The sequence below is a fragment of the Phacochoerus africanus genome, chromosome 5 (genome assembly GCF_016906955.1).
Source record: "Phacochoerus africanus isolate WHEZ1 chromosome 5, ROS_Pafr_v1, whole genome shotgun sequence".
In the NCBI taxonomy this organism is placed as follows: domain Eukaryota; kingdom Metazoa; phylum Chordata; class Mammalia; order Artiodactyla; family Suidae; genus Phacochoerus; species Phacochoerus africanus.
The window spans coordinates 96,205,559-96,222,917 of record NC_062548.1 but is presented as its reverse complement, the minus strand read 5'-3'; the positions used below and the strand labels follow the sequence as shown (position 1 = coordinate 96,222,917).

General features: G+C 39.0%; 1 protein-coding gene across 6 annotated transcripts in view; it reads right to left on the bottom strand.

Annotated features, from left to right (window-relative positions):
* FSHR (follicle stimulating hormone receptor) overlaps window positions 1-17,359 on the bottom strand; it is a 169,094-nt gene that overhangs the window by 61,259 nt on the left and 90,476 nt on the right. The window contains exon 1 of one of the 6 annotated variants that reach the window (XM_047782107.1): window positions 7,097-7,363. The exons of the other annotated variants lie outside the window; for them this stretch is intronic. Within the exon in view, the coding sequence (XP_047638063.1) occupies window positions 7,097-7,128 (32 nt within the window). The 5' untranslated portion in view covers window positions 7,129-7,363. Of the gene's footprint in view, window positions 1-7,096; window positions 7,364-17,359 lie in introns of those variants that run through there. 6 annotated transcript variants of the gene reach the window in all.

Here is a 17,359-nt window from a genome sequence, read left to right as displayed (position 1 = left end):
GGCTGCAGTGAAGGAACAACAAGGAACTCACATTTGGCCAATTCTGAATTTGAGTCACTTTGATTGTCTTATTTTCCTTTTTGGGATTGCTTGGGTCTAGTACCCTCATAAGCCTCCCACATGAAAAAAGATGTTGTTGTCCATCGTGCCTTTTGCTCCATTTTCTGAATTTCTTTGAATTTGGAAATTAAGGGGCCTATTTTCACCCACTCCATATTTAGTTGATTTTTATATCCATTTTTGAGCAGTAGATTTCCACCTCCCATCCCAAACAGTAGGTGAAAAGCCCTACTCCAGGGCCTCCTTGGCCTCACATTGGCCCTGAAAAGTGTTCCTATTTTTTATAGCGAAGAGTCCTATCTGATCAGGAAAAAGAAAGGATGTTTTTTAAAAAGAGCTTCCTCTTTTATGAAACTTTGCCAGTGTCTGGGCAAAAATGCAGTCATTCTAGAAAGTGAGGAGGAATGTGGATTCTCCTCCAACTTGAGTCTTTGGTTTAACCAGTTAAGGCCACCCAAGATGTTGGGAGTCATCAGCCTTGTTCAGTATACGTTCAGGCCTTTTCTGTGCCTTGGAAACCTTTGTTTAAACAAAAGCTTAGAGAGTAACCAAACCTCTACTTTTTTGGAGTAGAAAAAAATGTAGTGATGGAATTGTTGATGGAATTATTCCTAGCAAGGTCTAAGGCATTGGCTGCATGGGTCAGAAGAAGACAACCCAGATCCCCTTCCTCACTTCAGCAGCTTCCGAGGTTTCCTTCATGTTCCTATGAATGGTCCCCTGTGTGATCCTATGCACGTTTCTATGCCTTTTCTTGTGCACGTTCCTATGCATGTATGTGATTGTGAAATACACATCTAGCTGGTATCAAGTAATGCAGGTCCTATTAGGAAGATAACTTTTAGGAAAGCTTTCTTTCTTTCTTTCTTTCTTTTTTTTTTTCGGTTTGTTTTGTTCGGTAATGCCACTGAAATGAGAATTTCAAAGTATCAGCAAAGGAAGGAAAGGACTTCCTCAGTTATGTTCTAAATTTCCTTTCCTACACATGCCTCCTTTCTGCTTTTCTCAGACAAAATAACAAAGGTGCAGGAAGCTGTAATTACATGGGCTATTAACAACTGGGCTGGTCTAGGTTAAGAGATTCATTCCCTACGATGAGAAAAGTGCATTTTCCTTCATTCACTCAAATTCCATTAAGTGGGTCTCCTTGTTGGAGCTGTGGAAACAGCATTAAGGCTAACTGACTTCTAGGAGAGGGGATATCTGTGCCATGAGCCAGGTAACAGACAGGTAACTTGGCAGACCCGTGCAAGTACTTATAGACCCATTCAAGCTCTGTGAAGTTGGCAAAGCTCCTTAACCTCTCTGAGCCTTTTTGCTCATATCTTAAATGAGGACAGTGGGATTTAACTTTGCAAAACTTTGGGAGAATCAAATATTAAATAATTACATGTGAAATATTTAAGGCTTAAATAAATGCTATTTATGACCATTGTCATTGTTTTTGTCTTGCATCTAGTCTAGTGACTACAAATACCTTAGTGTCAAGGACTTTGTTATATTCATAGCTTGTCACCTGTGCATCCAGCAGGCACTCCAGAAATGTGGGCTGAATGGACAGATGACATTTGCAGGGTTTGAAGTCCTTTGCTTTGTATTGATTAAACATTTATTTTTACCCTCACATTTGTGTAGTTGAGCAGGAAGGAAGCCCATTCCAATTTTAAGGCCTGATCTTTAAAAGTTTTCTCCAAGGAAGCCTTCCCTAGTCCTGCAGAATTAAGACATTTGCCTTCCTTGGAGTTTCCTTTGTGGCTCAGCAGGTAAAGAACCCAACATGTCCATGAGGATGTGGGCTTGATCCCTGGCCTTAATCAATGGGTTAAGGATCAGGCATTGCCACAAGCTGCAACATAGGTCATAGGTACAGCTCAGATCTAGTGTGTTGGAGCTATAGCTCCAATTCAACCCCTAGCCTGAGAACTTCCATATGCCCTGCAGGTATGGCTGTAAAAAGACCAAAAAAAAAAAAAAAAGAAAGAAAAGAAAAAGAAAATGTGTTATGGACAAACAGGAAGGAGGTGGCTATCCAGAGGTTAAAATTAAGGAGCTCCCGTTGTGGCACAGTGGTTAATGAATCTGACTAGGAACCATGAGGTTGCGGGTTTGTTCCCTGTCTTGCTCAGTGGGTTAAGGATCTGGCGTTGCCCTGATCTGTGGTGTAGGTTGCAGAGGTGACTCAGATCCCACATTGCTGTGGCTCTGGCATAGGCTGGTGGCTACAGCTCCGATTAGACCCCTAGCCTGGGAACCTCCATATGCCACTGGAGCAGCTCAAGAAAAGGCAAAAAGACAAAAAAAAAATTAAGATCCACAACACTGGGATGCTATACCTTGTATTTGGTAGAACATCAGCATGGGAGCTGGCAGACCCAGGTTTCACTTCTCCTTACTTGCTGTGTAGCCTTAGGTAAATCACCTAACCTTTCTGTGCTTTTCTCATTCTTTGTTGACACTTGAGATAGTAGCTTTTGCCTCTCTCATTGCCTTAGTGAATCCACAATCACTGGTTGAACAGAAAGCCTTGAAAATCCATCATCATGTAAGCTTCCGCCTTCTTTGGAGCTTCTCCAGTGCACTTCTTGTGTCTTTATCATAGTGGGACTAACAGTCACTTTAGTTGTTCTTCTGCCTGGAGGCCCTTGAGGACTGGAACTGTGGCCATTGTCAAATTCTCAATAGCACTAAATCTAGGCATGGCACTCAGTAGATTTTGAATTTTATTGAGTCGGAGGGAATAGGTATGAACAATGCTTTAATATTTTTGGCATCAAATCTCAAATTCCTTTGAAAACCTCTTCTTCAGACATATTCAAGAGACTACAATTCCTGCCTTCACAGAGCTTTTATCTAATAGGAATTGCACTGTTGTCTTTTCCATTGTGATTGCTTTTCAAGGTTTTCTGTTCAACCAGTGATTGTGGATTCACTAAGTCAATGAGAAAGGCAAAAGCTACTATCTCAAGTGTCAACAAAGAATGAGAAAAGCACAGAAAGGTTAGGTGATTTACCTAAGGCTACACAGCAAGTAAGGAGAAGTGAAACCTGGGTCTGCCAGCTCCCGTGCTGATGTTCTACCAAATACAAGGTATAGCATCCCAGGGTTGTGGATCTTAATTTTAAGCTCTGGATAGCCACCTCCTTCTTGCTTGTCCATAACACATTTTCTGTTTTTTTTTTTCTCCTAAAAATATATAATTATTTGGAGGAAAAGAAAAACATCATGACCAAATATTCCTTTGGTAGTAATTCTGGTACCAATTTATTACATCAAATCCTGATTTAGATTTAAGAATTTATTTGAATATATTCATTTTACAATTTGTATATCTAATTATGTTTTCCTCTGTTACCAGCCACAAGCAATTTCCCTCCTTTTAGGATCATTGTGTCTTGAAATGCAAGACATAAAACACAGGAATTACCATAGCAACTTGCTCTCCAATTAGACTGCAACTGCTGACAATCAATATGATTAGACAAGGTCAGTGACAGAGTAAGCCCCACAGTGTTTAAAGAGGGCTGGGGAAGTGCTGGGACAATGAGGAAACGATTGAAAAATCTCTCCCCAGTGTTAAGTACGAGCCCTTTATTGCTTGCTGCTTGTGTAACCTAAAAAGATGTCTCAGAGTAGCAACAGTTTATAACCTGCCAACAAGAACTGGGGGTTGGAGGCTGAGAGATGTTCAGTTGTTTTGGCTTTCTTTTCTTCTGGTCCCCAAACACTTTATAAAACTAAAGACTGAAAATCATCAACTTGAAAGTGAGGATATATAGTAGCTGAAGGAGGAGTTAATGAAGAGGAAAACCAGGGGAGCTGTTTTTAGCGCAGATAGGAAGCAAGGGTATTTGAGAGGAAATGGGTTGGTCAACAACCAAGTTTGCCTGGAGGGGGCTGTGGGAGCTGGGGTGGCTCCAGGGATTCTGGGAAGTATTGCTGGCCTTGAATTCTGCATCAGGTAAGCTTCTGTCAGTGGCTTCCTCTCCCTCTCTCCCTGCACTGGTCTCTGCTTTAAAGAGGAAAAACTCATCCATGCCCGTGTGTTAGTGTCTGACAACTGATTAAACCTGATTGAGGGGGAGAGGATTGCGTTTTAATAGGGAGCAAAGCTGAAGCAAAAGAGTCATTGGGACTATTAGGCAGAAAGAAGCAGATAGTAGAAGTACTTTTGGCACCTTCCTAGAGCTCGTTAAAACCACATCTGTGACTTGCCATGATTTCATCGCAGGCTGGTGAAATAAGGAGCCCTGAGACCTCATCCACTCAAGGAAAAGATGAAATGAGGTGATCGTTTTAGTGGCCAGGTTGTAGACATGTGTCAGACACAAGCAACATCTTAGAAAACAAATGCAGAGCCTTACTCTGTGGGAGCATTTGTGTGGAGGAGTCAAGACCCAGCTTCTGGAGAGTTCAAATGTTGGATATGCAGCAGGAGGGCCCAGAGTGACTGACTTTCTGCCTAATGGCCCCACCCCCACCCCCTGGCCTCTTCCCCAGCTATCCTCTGCCTAAGAACTAAGTGGAAGGAAGCTAGTTCTAACATGGGAAGGATGAAAGCTGGAGCCCTTGGAATGCAATGTGGTCAAGCCTTGGGTTATCAGAGTATTACAGGACCCCTAAGAAGAGCCTGGGTGCTTAAGGAAAACCAACCTGTTAATCCTCTGGTTAACACTCTCAATTTCTCTCCTCTAGCAGGGAGTCTCTGTGGCACTTGAAACACTGTTAAAAAAGGTCGTGTGTGCAGAATCCACAGCTGGCACTAGGTTTTAGTTTCCTACTTGCTTATCAATGGTGTGACTGGGATGAGACTCTTTAGTCTCCAAATCTCATGTGTAAAGTGAATAAATAATTCTCGTATCTACTTCATAAAATCAAAATCCAAATTAAATGATATCTGTGAAAGCACTTGTCGGACTGTAGAGCATTAAACACATAAACACATATTTTGGAATGATTATTATCTGTGCTGTTATGACTGTTACCTAACCTTTCTGGAAGGACCCGCCACTCCCTGCCCACTTCTGTACTCTTTTCCCTCCTTCCTGTTATGCTTTTCCTCCAGATACCTGTTTTTGAGATAAAACTCATCTCAAAACTCAGAACCAACTTGATAAATTCACTCCAAGAACCATTACTGTAGACCCAGAATTTCTGTATCCTCCAGAGAAAATAGAGGGGTTAGATAGAAAGTGACACAATGCATAAAATGCTATTGGGAGGTAGAATTTAGGCATTTAGGATGAATCAGAAAAGATGTTTTATATAAAAATTCTATTTTGCAGGAAGGATCCCTTCTGCTGCTTCCCCCCCTCCCCACCCCCATGTAATGCCTCAGATGGTGCTGCTTCCTCTCCTGACTACCAGGAAGCAGCACCATCTGAGTGGCTACCCAATACCACATTAGATGTGTCTCCGTCTTTAAGCATCAATGCTGATCTTTATAGGCTTTATACTTTATACAAAGTGTTGCTCTTTTAGAACGGGGGTAACTATGTTAAAGATAAATTATATTCTCCTATGCTGCTGGAAAGACAAATCACTGAGAATCACAGGAGAGGGCAGAAATAGAAACGATGTCCTAAGGAGGTCCTTGCATGTAACTTTCCCCTGTTGGCATAGTTTTCTCAAGTACTTTATTTGATTTCACACTGACTTTCATTTTCAAAAGGTCTTTACCAGTGACAGAATGGACCAAAGACAATGAACATTTTATATACGTTAACATCATGCCCATTTAAGGAGAAGAGCTGTGGGATGTAACTCTTTGGCAAAGTTCTCCTTCCTACCTCCCACCAGGAAAGCATTTGGATCACAGAGGACTTCGTGGTGATACCCATATTGGCTTTAATCATCCCTTCACTCTACCTATACCAAGTGGCATTTAAGGTTGTTTATCAACCCTGATTCCTAGTCTTCTGTCAAAACTTACCCGCCTGTTAGTTTATCCTATTATCAAATTTTAGAATTACAGAGTAACTCCTAATGAATGGAGAGACCCAAGAGATCATTTATTTACGAGAGGGTAACTGTTTCCTGGCTGCTCAAGACTTTCATGGGTGATGATAGTTTATATTTCCAGACATCAGCTTTGTATTTTTATAAAGGACTATAATCTTTAAATCGTGAGTAAGATAAGAATTCCAAGAACACTGGCGAGCCAATAGGAGAGATCTTTGAGCATATAGGGCATTTTAGATAGTTCTTAGATTGAAAGCTGTAGAACTTCCTACCTTCTGCTTCAAGTGACCATCAACAGCAAGTTCAAGCATGTAGCTTTCATTTCTTTTAATGAAAAAGGGTTGAGCAACACCTCTCTCCCTCCCATTCTCCCCCGACCCCACAATCATCTGTAATCAATTTATACGCAGGCAGATATATATGCTATATATGCTAGATTTTAACAAAAAGAAAGAACATGTTACTATATGTTTTAGATTATCTGTTGTGGACGTTAACCAACATCTTTAGCTGTGATTATTTATACTGCACGGACAATCCACAAGGTTCATTATTTTTCATATTTCCCACCACAACCACATCCAGAAATTGTTATGAGGGAAACAGAGGCTGACATTTTGCTTCTCCAGAAAATTGCCTCCTTTTTCTTTTGGGATCTAAAATTTATTACCACCAAGAAGGGATTTGTTATTTTTGATCTCTGTTTCATCATCTCCAGTCATCCTTTATATTCATTGCTTGTGTATTTACTCTGGACCTGAAACCTAAATGTTTTACTATGTTGTACACCTAAGCAGTGTTCCCCAGAGATTTATTCAAAAGTGCTTGCATAGACTCTCATGAGAAGTGTTCTTGCTGCCAGCCATCGGTTTAATATTATTTTACTTCGATACCCCAGCTTCTCAAAAGCTGGTTGAACATTGCAACTTCAGATTCTGTTATGATTCTGGGAGTCTAAAATATGATTTTTACCGCTATTTGTCCCAAAACACAAAACCCTTGTGACTATGACCCACTTGGAGCTAGGGGAAAGGGAAAGCTGGAACAGGCTCTGCCCTGGGGAAGATTAATACCAACCTGAGAGCCGTACTTTGAAAGGGAACAACCATTTGCCAGATACGCTTCTGTCCAATCTTTGGGTCAACTTTTCCTCGATGGTGCCCATATGTAAACTGGTAAAACCAGTTTAATGCTCTGTGTGGGCCAGGGAAAAGGGTTAGGAGTCAGAAAAAGCATGTTCTACACCTACATTTTCAATAAACTAGCTGTGTTCCATGGGCCACTAACTTAAATGGGATATGAGTATTGCTGTGATTTATGTGGAGATATTAATGCCTATTTCATCAATTTTTTTTAGGATGATATGAGGACTGACTTAGCAACATGTACCAAGTGGATAAATGAACAATAGGTAGGAAAGTGCTTTGAAAAATTAACTATATTTTGTAAAGGCAAAGTACATAAGGAATGCAGGCAGAGTGCTACCTGGCTTTGAGTTGCTATAGTAATATAAATTGCCTGGTTTGTGATTAGACTGACTCAGTTATCATTCTTAGATCCATTATCCCAACCTCTTCTTTTCATCCCATTGTTTTAAGATATTTATCTGTCCTTTGTATTAGATTCTCAGCTATTCTCACATGAGAGTGCTATGGTTTAGCTTGTTCAGTTTCTATTGCTGAATACATTCTTTGATGTTTAGATACTGTTTTTATGGAAATTTTGACTTCACATATGCATACAGTATATATGAGAAAAGTTGCCTTTGATGTACTGAGCATCTTTTTTTCTACAATTTCTTCCCTCTTTCTATCATCCCGTCTTCCTTGAGATGCTCAGTACCATCAGGCAGCCCGTTTGTCAAGGTAGAATGTAACATAAACTATATTTCCACTAAGATGTTAGTTACCTCCCTCTGACATCTTCCTGTATTCAAATGAGAGCTAAAGGAGGGTGATTTACTGCCGCAAAGAGTGAAACCATGGTTTTGGGAGTTCTGGATGATGTGGAAGTCTGAGATGAGGGTCTCTCTCTCTACCTCTGGATATATCCCATAGAAATACTGGATAGAATAAGCCAAATGGCCAATTTAGAAACTATGAAAGTAACACCATGCTCAACCTGGTCAGAATGGTATGTGTACATTGAAGCTGAAAGACAAAGGGAAACATTCTAATTAGGTTAATGGCTGAGTCTTAGAGCTTCAAAACCCACTTGGGAAGGTGAACACAAATTGCAGATTTATTTATTTTTTTTCTGAGGGGAGCTAGAACTGACCTACCAGCATAAAGTCAATAGTAGGGAAAAGCTGCATATTAGTGAAATGGAAGACTCTAAAATTCCACTTAGCGACTAGAGAAAACCTCAAAGAAGCAGCCTAGGCCCTGAGTGGAAATAGTCACCTGCAAGTATTTATAATACCAGGCCAGTGACACTTGGTTATGTTGTATGAGAATTTATACCAAACCCTGAAGCCAAAAAATTCCTAGAGAAATCACACCAAACTGGTGGAAATGAAAATGTTCAACAGCAGCAAATGAAAAGCAATCTGTTAAGATGTTTCCATACGAAGAGCGGGGGACTCCCACTGGCCACACCTCAGCAGCCCTCCTAAGATGGGCAGAGAGTAAATGCTACAAATCATACAGGGAAATGCCATATGAGAGAGAACAATTTTACTTTCATGCCTGGGGACTAAAATGACTACAAAATATTTTAAATTAAGTATTTTTAAATGCTCAAAGAGACGAAGATGTAGACATCATAGGACAAAACAAGAAAGTGTGGAAAAGGACAGGTTTGAGAAAAAATTAATGAAAAATATCAATATAAAAATACACAGGTCATTTAAAACTTAGTTGGATTGAATAATGGACTTGACCTAATGAAAAGCAAAATGAGTGAATTGCAAAATAGATAGGGCAAATCTCTTATAATACAGCTCACAGACAATCAGATGGAAAACAGGAAAGATAAGAAACAGGATAGTATAAGAAGTTCCAACATAGATTTCATAGGAGATCCAGAAGGAGAAAACCAAGAATGAAGAGGGTAGAGATAATAAAATTCTTCAGAATTGAGGAAAGACCGCCTTAGTTTGAGGAAATCACTAAACCATAAGCATAAAAAAACCCCAAAACAAATCCATACTCAATAGTGAAACTATAGAGAAAAAAATCTTAAAATCTATTAGAGAGGAAAGACTACCAAAAATTAGGACGACAACAGATTTCACATAGGCAGAGGTAGAGACTAGAAGATAATAGAGTTGTTTGCTGAGTGGAAATTCTGGTTAATTGGTTAGTCAACACAGGTATATAAATTCACGAAGAATACTACTAATAGTTCAGGAGGGGGCGGAGATGACATTTTCAGATACACAAAGGGGGACTGAAGAGAGCTTACCATTCATACATGTAAAGGACTATTGGTGTTGTTTTCCACAATTAAGAAAGGACGTTTAATAATTAAAAAAGCAATACATGCTTGCTCATGAAAAACAATGCAGAAAGTTATAAAGAACAGTTTTCATCAACAAGAAGAAAAATTGAACCCAGAAGAAACAAATAGAGTTTAATAGAAAAAGCCTAGCAAATCATAGTAATATTAAACAATTATTCAATTAAAATGGTACTAATTTGGGGCTATTTATTATGTTTTATGATTTGTTTTTCTCACAGTAATATCATGTTGCTAATATTCTTTATTCATTTATTTTTATCTTTAAAAATTGTATTAAAGTATAGTTGATTTATAATGTGCCAATTTCTGCTGTACGGCAAAGTGACTCAGTCACACGTATTTATATACTCTTTTTTTAAAATATTATTTCCCACCATGGTCTATCCCAGGAGACTGGATATAGTTCCCTATGCTGTACAGTAGGAACTTGTTTATCCCTTCCATATGTAATGGTTTTCACTCCTCACCACCCCAACCAAAAAAAACTAGGAGCTATTTAAAAACAAGATAGAACTAAAGTGCTCTACAAAAATGACATGGAAAATTGCAAAGAGAAGGCCAGGGTTAAAGCACTTGAAGTGCTGTGTTGTGCAGGTAGAGTAAAGTGATGCTGATTAATTTTAGGGTTTGATAAATATGGGTTTAAAATGATAAAACAATTATAAAATAATATGAATAGAAAATACAACTTTTAGAACAGTAGAGAGGAAAAAATGGAGACTAAAGAATTTTTTTTAAATGGAATTTTGTTATTTAAAATTATTTGAAAGTCCAGCTGTTCTTTGCAGGCACATACGAAAGCAACTGACCTTTCTTTGTATTTTAACTTGGTATCCTGTGAACTTGATTTATTTGCTTGTTAGTTTTAGAGTTCTTTTAAAAAAAATTCTGATATCCAATTTTATTTTATTTTTGTATGATTTTTTAACGCTTAAATGTTTGACCTGGAATTATTTTATTTTGTTTTTATTAGAGTATAGTTGGCTTACAATGTTGTGTTAGCTTCAGGTGGTATAGCAAAGTGAATCAGTTATACATATACATATATCCATTATTTTAAAAATGACTTTTTTATTAAAGTATAGCTAATTTAGAATGTTTCTTCAATTTCTGCTACACAGCAAAGTGACCCAATCCTGTGTTCTACAGTAGGTATCAATTCTTTTTTTAAATTATTAAAGTACATTTAAAAGATTGTACTAATTTCTGCTGTACAGCAAAGTTATCCAGTCATATACATATATAGTTTTTCTTATATTATCTAGAAACATAAAATAAATTGTGATGGTGGTGTGTTAAGCACTAACAGGAAAGGCTTTATGATTGGGTGTGTATATGTGCATATATGTGAATATATGCTGGATGCCAGAATTCTTCTGATAGCTCGCAAATCTATTTGCACAAAACCCCGTACATATCCTAGTCATAAATCTAAGGTAAAGTTTTAGAACATGCGTAGGACCAGGATGCAATTTTTTCATGTTATTCTGTTGTAGCAAGTACAATTGCACATGTTGATGCAGCCAACAGATTCTTTATCGCCGAGTAACCAGGCAGCAGGTGTCTCTAGGGGCTCTTTACATCCTAGTTTTCTGGTCAATTTTTGAGGAAGCCCATGGTTGTCTTTTTTCTTGTTTTGCCAGTCTTGTTTTCTAGAGAGCCAATGTCTTTTACAATGACTTCCCTCTAATGACATTCAACATCCATTGGCAGTAAAGATAACGTATTGTGGAGCCCCTTTAGAGAGACCTCTGTCTACTGTGCTTTCCAAGATCAGCCTTCATGGAGGAGGGCACAGGGACACACACACACACACACACACACACACGATGACCTACTCTCTCATCTTTCCAAAATGACTTTAAAAATGTACTTTTCTTGTATTTGTGACTCTTTTCTTTCTTTCCTGCATTCTGCAAGGCTTTTCATTGAAAATCAAGGTGGTATGTTCATTGTAGGCGCCTATGTTTTTCCCAGACTGGTGTCTGATCCCTTCCGCTTATCATAGTCACAGATGAGTTCTGGTTTTCTTGAATTAGAGATTCTTATCCTTGTCTTAACACTTTAACATCTTTCACTGTCCTCTAAAATATTTTGTCAACATGCAAGTATATGAAAAAAGTGTTACAAAAGAGTTACAAAAGAGCATGCATAATCTCTATTTTTTTTTTTTGTCTTTTTAGGGCCACACGCATGGCACATGGAAGTTCCCAGGCTAGGGGTCAAATTGGAGCTGTAGCTGCTGGACTGCAGCACAGCCACAGCAACACAGGATCTGAGCTGCACCACATCTCATGGCAATGCCAGATCCTTAACCCATTGAGTAAGACAAGGGATTGAACCTGCGTCTTCATGGATACTAGTCAGGTTCATTACTGCTGAGCCATGGCGAGAACGCCCTATCTCATTTTTGAAAAATGTCAGTCAACAGAGGAAAAATTGTGAAAGGTTGTTCACTGAAATACTAACAGTGGATGTGTTATTATAGAATTGTGTGGAATCATTTTCTGCTTTGTTTTTCTACAACAAGCATGTATTACTTTTATAATCATAAAAAAATCCTATCATAATTGTGAAAACTGAAACCATTTCCATCAGGGTCAGCATTCCTGATTTCATAGCTTGGGAGAGGCTATAGGTTGCCAAAGGAAGGCAGGCAGTACATAAGGACGCATTGCTTTGTGAAACAATATATGTTGTGGTTAGGTTTCTTCTAGGAATAGGCTCATGGAACTCTTGCAGAGTTGGCCACAAACATATTATAGTATGGTATGACCAACATGGAATTTGAGTATCTTGTGACTGGACCATGGGCCAGGAAATAAGTCTTAGAAGAAGCCCTGTTGATACCTTTCACCCAGCTCTAATCTCCCCCACCCCAACTCCACCACTACTCAGAACTTATCATCTCTCTATAAGTTACTCAATTCCTTTTAAAAAATGTAATGTTCATTTTCTGTCTCTTGCTCTAAGAATGTAAAATCCATAAGGGCTGGTCTTGGTCATTGTTGTCTTTCCAATCTCTAGTGCACAGTAGGTGCTTTTAAATCTATGTGGCAGGAGGAACCGCGTGTTAAATGGCTATGTATGTGGAGAGAGGCATGGTAGTACTGAAGGTGGAGGAAGAGAATGGGTAGATATGAGAAGGTGAGAAAGGAGACAGCAAGGATATGGGGCCGTGAGGAGCCTGATCTGGCTGATGGGGAGAAATGTTCAAAGGGATTTGAAAATAAAGCAGGAGAGAAGCAGAATAAGGAGTGGGCAGAGTTCTCTTGTGAGCAGCAGGTTAAGGATCCAGCATTGTCACTGCATCAGTGGCTTGGGTTGCTTCTCTAATGTGGTTTTGATCCCTGGCCTGGGAACTTCCACATGCTTAGAGCACGACCAAAAAAAAAAAAAAAAAAAAGGCACATGCAGAGGATGTGCTGAGAGCAAGGCCGGATTTCCTAACATAGGGTTAAGTCAGGGCTCTGGCATTGATACAAAGGAAATAGTCTCTTATTCTGATTTATTATAAAGGGAAAGAGGATGCTGGTACAAAATTTGGAATAGGGTTGGGCTAGATGGTTTCTTTTATTGTCTGTCTGTGATAATATTACTTGAGTCAAACATTCAGGTTTAAAGGCTTTGCAGTTGGAATCATTTTCAATTCAAACCACCTGACAATGCAAGACAGCTATACTCATACAGAAACAGAACACTTAAGGAGATACAGACCTTTTTCTTTAGGCTTCTCTGAAACTCTAATTAAATGAAATGGATCTGTGCCTCCTGCTTAGCTCTGATTTTTTTTTTTTCATATAATGCATTTGAGAGGCGTATTGTGAATATGTATTTGAACATTTTGGTGATACTCATTTGTGATGAGTGTGGATAGAAATGGAATTCACTCAGTATAAAATGTTTACATGCTACAGTGAGCACGCCTTTGCTGTTTCTGAAAAGAGACAGCACGCCTTTTTGCTTAGTCCAGCTTCTGAGGGTGACATGTCAGGGAGCTCCTCCTGCCATGCAGAAATCCTGAGTTATACCAGAAAATGGAAATTGCAATTAGGATGGGCAGAACCAAGACCGTGTCTCCTTTCCGGAAAATGTGCATATATCTTATAAGATTTCCAAGCTGCATGAATTATTTCAGTCCTCATCTTACCTTTGATTAATGACCCTGAAGGATTTTATTTTAAAAATATCTCTAGATTATTCTAAAGAAGATACAAAGATAGGGATTGCCAGAACACAATGTAATAGGATATTCTAGAATTGAAAGGGAATCTGATAAGAAGTGTTCTAGACAAGGACATAGATTGTTTCCTTGAGATTACCCTCTTGACTTCCTTGCCTGAAGGGAAGGGAATAGACTCCCTCAGCCTAAAGGGGAGCTCCTTCCTATCTCATCATGGGCCATTTAGTTTTAAGAAGTGAAGAGGAAGAAAACATGCTGGAGAAATGGTGCAATGATAGTGGACTTAAAGTACTTTAACCACCATCCCATTATCTACATTGCAATTCATTTTGGCAATGTTTACAGGGACATAAGCAAAGCCAGTGCACATTCTTCCATATTGTATTTTACACTCCAGGGTCTAGAGATGGTGATTTTGAAACTTCAACTTCTGAAATTTTTCCCAGTGACCTGGTTCTGGGGCCTTTAACCTGTGGCTTAAAGATAATCATCTACTCTGGTGCTTAAGAATTATTTGGAGTGAGAATCAGGACAGATGACAAGTGAATGGGAGAATGAGGAGATTTTTTTAATGCCAAAGAAGGGATGGTAGAACACTGAACCTGAAAATAGGATTATTAGATTGGTGGTGGGGGTGTCTCACAGGGTAACAATTTAGCAAAAGCTGGTTGTCAAAATTCAGTAGTGTTCTTGATAAAGTGCTGAAAAATTCATTGACATCAAAAATTTCGCCTCTATATAGGATGGCTACAGAACCCACACAAGTGTTTGTTGCTGTACCTTTTGTAGTCTTTTGAGGGTCATGGTTTTACTTTTAGTCATACATTAGTGAATGCTGGAAGAACAATTTTCCTTTTTTATGGCTCTAATTGTGGTATATTAAGTTCTAAAGAGCCAAATGTATTTCTAAGGTTGGTCATCCCTAGATTTCAGGGATAATAGAAGGAGCGGTTTAGGACTAAAAAGACAGAGATAAGGAGGAAGGACTGAGGAAGCAGCATATTTAGTTCTTTCAAATCCTACCATTTGCATTGTTTAAATAGAGGATTGCCAAGAGGCAAGACCAGCTATGGTATAGTGTCACTTATGAACTCACTGATCAAACATAGCCTCTTTTTTATCTTGATGCTGATAACAGTTTATGAAAAGAAAGAAGAATATAGCAGATCTTAGAGCATTTTGAACAGCACACCAAGACTTTCTCCTATTTCTACAATGGAGGAAACTCGGCTTGAGAATAGTGAGCATTCACTTGGCTTTCTTCAGGGGAGATCAGGAAAACACTGTTGTGTTTGAGTAGGAACAGAGTATTTCCCTTTCTGACTTCTGTGCTGCCTGAGTTTAGGGAGCATGATGAATTTTGCTCAGAAAGGAGAAGTACTTCATGGAGTTAAGAGGTCTGGTTATACCAAATTACCCCAGATGAGGTTGGCCATTTCTTCTATCTGTGCTTCTGAGTGGGACATGGTAGTGGTATGTGTTTATTATTTAATCAGGGAAGGCCATCTATGAAAACACAGAGATTGGACAATGAAGGCCCTGAAGTGATCTTTACATGTACTCTGATTTGTGTATGTAATTAGAATGAAGTAAGTGGACGCATATAAATCTTCCATTTCTTTAGTGTTTACATACAGCCAGCCTAAGGGACATCTCTCTATGGAGAGCTGGTCTCCTTAAAAAAAGTTTCCCCAAGTCAATGAAAGTAAACAGTTTTTGATGTAATTTGAGTCTGTCTATTGTACACAGACCATTACACTATCCGGATATTGATGGACGAGCTCCTAGCATCTTGACTACAGAATCATAGGTGGGGCATTAAAGGAGTCAATATCCTAAAGAAATTAGATAGTTATCCCAGTGCATGGAGGTTATTTTATTCTATTCCTGTTTGAACTTTCAGAGCTCAGTGGGAGCCCATTGTGCATAATGTGATCAAAAGACAAGAACTGTGGGAGCCTACAGACATCTTTAGGGAGACCTCATATCCCCGTTATGACTTTGAATCTGTTTCACTTATATCTGCCACTCAGAACACTTTGCCCTCTCCCCTTTGATTACAGGAATCCTACAATCTCCACAAAACCTTCTTTGGCATCTCTGTTCCACATTGATCTAACTCCTACCTCTTTGAACTGCTTTCATCACCCAAGGTCTAGACAGCAACATTTAGAGGTTGCTTCTGTTCTGGTTTGTGACCTCTGTTTCACATGAATTCCTCTCATTTCTGTAAGTATATCGCAAACTTCTTGGATGCCAGAACCAAATCCTATCTTTTCTTTCAGCTTCTAATAGGGATGACTGACTGAAAGATGAATGGATAGATAGATCGATAAATGGAGCTTAGGAACTTCTAATAAGAATGAATCTGAGAGTTTGGGAAGTGTTGTTCTTCCTGATTGCACAAAGTCATAAGTAGGTGGGGGAGATTCACACTTGCAGTTGGTGAGGAGCATCTCTCCTGTTTATTACCATCCCCTCCCGAAACCTTTTCACCCTCCTACTTTCCCTCATTCCTTTTATACACCACACTTAAAATTGGAGGCATAACCTTGTTCAAGAATGTGCAAAACAGGAACATGGTAATGAACTCTTGTTGATGCTATAAACTTGATGAATGACTTGTGGAGGAAGGGCATTAAATGGCAATCTCAGTCCAGTGATGAGCTCTGCAGTATTCCTCCCTTGGAACTTATGCAGACCAGCATAGCTTTCATTCTGCTCTAGGTTTCCTGTGAGCACCATTGATTGTGAGGAATGTTTCTGGGACTTGGCTGAAGGAGTAAAGCACAAAGAAGGTCTCTTTGTTTCTTTCCAGCATTCTGGCTGCCCTCCTCCATCTCTTTCCCACCTCATCTTAGAGCTGTAGCTGCATTTGATCTGAATGAAACAAGTGCTACCTTGACTTGCACTTTCCCTCTGACCTTTGTCCATTTCAAGCTGCCAGGACATAAATGCTTGTATTCAGTCTTCTCCTTTTTGCCTGAAATATAGACAGCCTGCCACAAGGAGTGCTCAGTCTTACTTTGCCCAGATGAGCTATACAGTGTGTTTGCCTTTGAAATAGTTGTACATGAATTACATTTTTCAGTGTTCAACTGTGTTTCCAGAATACCGAGAGGGGCTTTCATAAACTGAGACACTTTCATATTGTCTAGTTATAATTTAAAAAATGAGGACTGTTTTTTGCTATTAAATGTGATCTGACAATGACAAAGATAATAAGAAAATTTTCTCCATTGTCTATCATTCAATTAGAGCAATGGAGCATATTTATGCATTTTTTTTCTGTGCTTTTCTCTAATTGTTTCATGTGTATTTATTGACAACTACAATGAATCAGGGCCATTTCTCTTGAATCTTCCAGCATAAGCTCCATACACAGGACTACTACTTTTTCAAATCTTGTTACTCCATCTGGACCATGGAGCAGCAGTGTTGGCATCAACTGGGAACTGGTAAGCACTGTAGAATCTCAGGTCCCACCCAGACCTTCCCAGTCAGACTCTCAGTATTAGTTAGATCCCCAGGTGATTTGTGTCCACATTTGAGATGCCAAGATGTAGAAGATACTTAGTAGAAACTCATAAAATGTTCATTTACTTTAACTAAAAAAAAAACCCTCTCTTGCTTAGATGAAATTCTGTATCTTGGCTAAGAAGTTCTGGTTGAATCTACATGTTAATAAAATAGTA